The 5,606-nt window shown below is 30.3% G+C and overlaps 1 protein-coding gene across 1 annotated transcript; it reads right to left on the bottom strand.

Moving 5' to 3' along the window:
- Positions 1-1,053: 1,053 nt before the first annotated feature.
- On the bottom strand, positions 1,054-4,518 carry LOC127129316 (histone-lysine N-methyltransferase, H3 lysine-9 specific SUVH5). Its single transcript, XM_051058535.1, has 3 exons — positions 4,168-4,518; positions 1,276-3,265; positions 1,054-1,186 (listed from the first exon to the last, which is right to left on the bottom strand). Exon 2 carries the CDS (start codon positions 3,261-3,263, stop codon positions 1,293-1,295), a length of 1,971 nt encoding a protein of 656 aa, XP_050914492.1. The 5' UTR covers positions 3,264-3,265; positions 4,168-4,518; the 3' UTR covers positions 1,054-1,186; positions 1,276-1,292.
- Positions 4,519-5,606: the final 1,088 nt, after the last annotated feature.

Below are 5,606 nucleotides of genomic sequence, written 5' to 3'. Positions count from 1 at the left end.
AACAAGAAATCATTCTCGTAGATATCAACAAACAGATTCAAACCAACAATTCAAGCAGCTATGCTCTCATTTGATGATATACAAATGAAGTGAAAAACTATAAAATAGGACACGAGTAAAATATTAGAAACTTCTAATAACTAAATCAAAATGTCCTAAAATTCCACAAAATCAAAACACAACAATTCAAATTTAACCAAAGGAACAACAACAAAAGGTTTAGCAGTAATCCATCAACGATTCTAATTTCAACCTAAAATACATAACTTATAACAAATTAACAACCAATGTAATAAAATATATTTTTCTTTGTAAGAATGGTGTCCAAAGGATTTGAGCCATATGAGTTTTAATTACATAACATGGTTCAACCTGGTAACGCTAATTGTAGAAGAACAAATCAAGTATGTAAAAATTTTAATAAAAAATTAACAAAACAAAATGAAAATGGAAAATAAGAAAAATGGAGCAAAAATAAAATTCAACTAAGTTTTTTAGGTTAAAAAGTTGACAAACAATAAGAAAGAAGAAGAGCAATCTGGTTCGAAATTGAAGAAATGATACGAGTTTGATTGAAATAAAAAACAATAGGATAATTTTTTATTTAATATTCTTCGTTCGTTGAAAGGGAGAGATTATTGAGAAAATGAAATTTGGAGATTCGACAAATTTTCAAATTTAGGGGATTATTTAAGAGACTGAAAATTGGGGTTTTAAAAGAAAATGGGATTTAGGAGGATTATTCGATTGATCGAATGCAAGATAGAGAAAATGAAACATGCATTTAGCTTCCTTTAAATGTTGTGACTGTTGTGTTGGATTATTCAAGTACAAGGTTCATGCATTTTCATTATTCAACTTCATTAAGAGTTTTTCTATGATCTGTATTTCTACTCTTTTATGCTCTTTCTACCATCTATATTAAAGAATCTATAGTAACCAACACTAACATTGCATACACAACATAAAACCATTTGTAGATGGTAACACATATCTCTCATATTATTGATAAAAAGGAAACACAACTATAAAAATCATATACTATCTCTAATATAAAGTAATCGCACTTCTGTATATAACCAATCTATTATTTTTGCTAAATATTGAAATTGCAATTAAACTAAAGTCTAAAGGAATATTTGTTGTAGAGAAACTGAAAGGTGAAACTTCTAGGCTTGAATGTCACCTACAAGAATTATAAGGAAACAATATCACAAAGTAGAGAAGAAAACAAATTTATGAACAATGAGAGGGCCAAAAGTAAATAAGAATCACCTTTTTTGAGAAACTCATTAATATAGTCTACCAACGCATTCGGAAGCTCCACAATAGCAATACTTTTTCTTCACAACTCCATTATCAACTACTTGATCTATCTTGTAATTGTAATTGTAAGTCAGCTCTGTCTTTTGCGGAATATCTTCAGCTGCAAATAGCATGATGTGTGGAATCCTAACATCATCATGATCAAAAAGAATATTTTGACAAAACAAATTCGGAGAACAACTGTGGTTGATAAATCTCGCCACATTGCCACACTTACCAGCATCAATGGTAAACACACCATCCTTGTGATTTGTATTACCAATGTTAAATAAATACTCGTCATTGTCAATCATTTTCACAGCTTTCTTATCTTCAATTATCTCACCTAAATACTCACATATAAAACTTCCTGAAGGAATTTTCTTTTCTGATCGCACACCCCACCCTTTTTCCTTAGTCTTGAAAATCTCAAGTGGAAATTTTATTTTATATTGAGAAACTCTATTACAACATTTTGAAGAACACTTACAATAATGACCACACTCATAAATTATATTCTTTTCTGTTACCTCAATAGTTCCATTCCTATTAAATGGAAATTTTCGTCCATTCTTCACAACACATGAACATTTATCTGAATCAGAATAATTACCAACACATTCAAATCCAACATTGCCTTTAAGATGATTAAACCTTTTCGACTTACACCTTTCATGATTAACCATGCGAGTAATGTATTGAAAATCCGGAACACTTTCAGAATCCACACAATTAGTCATAGGTATAGGAAAGTACTCTTTTCCCTCAGAAATATCTTTAACAAATTTCAAACACTTTTCTCTTTTAACAATTTTTTTATACTTCCTCAATTCATTGCAAGCAATCTTTTTCTGATAAGGTGATTTAACCAAAAGAAACTTGTAACCTGATTTTCCAATTTCTGGATGAACCCTGTCAACCTTGTAAACACCATAGTAACAATATTTTTCATCACCATTGAAACTACCACTACCATTATTGGAATTTAAATTAATTATAACTCTAACAGGATTCTTAGCATAATAACTTGTCATCAATGCAAGATTTTCTTTAAGTTGATTATGATTATTAATAACATTACCTTCTTCTCCTGTAGAAATCACCACTTCTGCATCATCCAATTCATCATCATATAACCGGCATGAAACAACGCTAGTTGCAATCAACTCCCCATTGTATCTCACATGATCAATTCCGTTGAAGATATTACGATGGAGACCCACAACATTCAGAACTTCAAAATACTGAAACATGTCACCAACTTCTATTCCAGGGACATCTCCTATAATCTTTTTCCCTTCGTGAAGAAACTTGCCTCTACGTTTCAGAATTTTAGATGCTTCCATAGGAATTGCATTACCGGATAGAGTAGATATCCTGACACAAGTTTGAAAGTGATTCAATGCACATTTAACTTTGTTCTTTGCACTATCATGAGAAACCAATGAAGACTGGTTTTTGAAGGTTGTTCTTTCTTTCTCTTTGTTGTTTCTGTAAGTTGCATCATCAGAATAACGTTGTAAATGCAGATTCTTATCTTCAACTTTCTTTTTGAAGCTTTTGAATAGTGGTGGGTTGGTTTTCTCAGGTTCAGTGGTTCTTTGAACATTTGGCCATGTTTTCTTAGTGTTGATGTTTTTAGGAACTATTGTCTTGCTAGAGAGATTAAATGGTTTTACCAGTGGGGCTTTTTTAGAAGAGGAAGGCCTACCATTTTTGATTACTTGAAATGCTTTAAGTTGTGAGCCTGTTTTAGAAGAAGGGGCTTCATGTGGTTTAAATTGTGGGCCTGTTTTGGAAAAGGAGGATCCACAATTTTGGGTTACTTGGAATGGTTTAAGTTGTGTGTTTGTTCTAAAAGGGGATAGTCTTCCATTTTGGGTTACTCGGCGCTTTGACATTAATTGATATTGTGTATCCCTCTCTCTTTTAAGAAGCTGTAGATGTGATGGGTCCATAGCTGACAAATTTTTTAAAATAAAAAGGTCATGAACTAATTGGTTACAACAAAATAAGATAAGCATAACTAATATGAAACAAAAATAAGATAAATAACAAATTATCCACAATTAGGAGTTGGAATAACTTTGATCGGCCTACACGAGTCTATGGCTTGGTCTATTTTCATTTCATCTAATTTGTTCATTAAAAATACTAGATTTAAGCTAAATATGCCATACATATTCTATCCAAAAATCCAACAAAGCAATCATATGTTGTGGAAATTTTATTGTAGGCCAAACTTAGGTCTTTCAAATTCTGTCCTCAGACAGTCGTTAGATCTAGACCAGATGTTCATATTTCTAGAATATATCTTATTCCGTGTAGTCATTATGTCGCATCCTGTAGTGACCACGTCAATGGTCATTAGATTTGATTGATCTTTGAAAACATCAAGGATATTTTTGTTTTTTTAAAACAGAAATCCTGACCTTGAAACCTTCACCATTCAATCTTGATCAAACAATACCTTATGTGTTGTTTGCGTAAATACATGATTATTTTACACCAAAGAACCAAGATTTGATAACTTTTTATCTCTTCTCTTTATCTCACCTAAACTCTATTTGACTCCACTTTCTCTTGACTAACGTTACTCGACTAATCAAGGGCTCTCAAGGATGGCCCCATAAAATTTAAATAATGAAGGAAATATATATATGAACTTACAACAATAAACATATACACAAATAAAAATTCATTATCATTATTGAGAACTCAAAATCCATTACCCCCCAAAATCACTATCAAACCCTAAGAATGGAGTTTGTGCCATTAACAACAATCCAAGTTCAATAAGGTAATAAAACACATACTAAATGTATAAGATTGAAAATAATAAATTACAATAAGTAGATTTACCTATTAGAAGATCAAAAGTGAAGGAACAAAGAGCGAAAAATGAGGGTCAAGTGGTTCAACGAAGACGTTGAATGTTGGTTCATCGACGAACAACAACGACGACTCTGTGGAGGTAGAAAACCCACATTGAAAGAACAGCAACGCGAATGAAGAGATTGGCAGCGTGTTTTGTGTGATTTGTGGACCAACTTCAGCAAATTAGTCAAACTAAAATTGAGGGTCGGTGAGGGTTAACACATGCACAATTTTTAACAAGGGTTTGCTATTGCTCACTTCTAAGGTTACATTTCGATAAATAACCTATTTAAATGCTCATTTTTATAAGAATTTATCTATTTTTTTTCGAAATCAATTTAGCGTTACTTTGACATAATTACTTTTTTCTTGGAAATTGATTTATTTACATAGTATCATCGTTCAATGTGTATGTTATTTAAACTTAAATGTACTTTTGATCCCCTTATTATTATCAATCTTTGGTTCCCTACCTCAAATATTTGAAATCAAACAATTTTAATTCTCGTCAACTATGGCAACAACGTGTAGCGAGGTTATGCTTACCTCCCTTGATCCCGATTCTTCACCAAAAAATACGCATATACACTTGTTTTCTATTCTGGCTAGAGTTTTAACCCCCATCCTTATCCCAATGAGGATCAAGTTTCCTCACCTTACATCAATCCTTTTCATATATACAAAATAATAAAATTTAAACAAAAAATATTTTTAAATTAATATTATAGAAAATTATTTATATTATATTTTCTATTCGGAGGTCTTATAGAGGTCACATAAAATCAAAGGACGAGATCTTGTAAAGGCCGTAGAATTGTGCCAAAACAATTGGTAATGCCTTATACAAACCAGATAGTCATGTCACAGTAAATGGTGGGTCTAAAAGATGGTGCGTTATTTGAAATTAATTGTATTTTATAAATATTATTATTTTTATTTATAATATTGAATAGTTATTTTGTTAAAATAATAACGAATATTTCAAAAATAATTTATTATATAATAATATTATATTAATAATTAATAGGCTTTATTATGATATTGTTCATAAATTTTACCTAATTCATGAAATTAGTCTCCAAATTTTAAATTCAAATAGTTTTGATCTTGAATCATATTTTTCACTTAAAATTGGCGATGTATCCAATTTTAAATGAATTTTTGTGAAACATAACAAATCATCATAAGTTAACCTTCCGTGGAACTTTGTAGATACAAAATATAAGTTAAAACATGAACACCTCATACACTTTTAGTACAAAAAAGCGAAAGAGCGGCTAAAATTACTTAAAATAAGGAGACCAAAATTATAATTAAATCTAATTTCTATAATTTATTATTAATTGGAAATAATAATAATAATAATTTAAAAATTAAATGATTAATATTCTGATTTGATTTTTTATAAATTATTAAATGATTTC

Source organism: Lathyrus oleraceus, chromosome 3 (genome assembly GCF_024323335.1).
Source record: "Lathyrus oleraceus cultivar Zhongwan6 chromosome 3, CAAS_Psat_ZW6_1.0, whole genome shotgun sequence".
NCBI lineage: Eukaryota > Viridiplantae > Streptophyta > Magnoliopsida > Fabales > Fabaceae > Lathyrus > Lathyrus oleraceus.
Note: the sequence above shows the minus strand (reverse complement) of the source record. Positions and strands in the feature narration are given on the sequence as shown.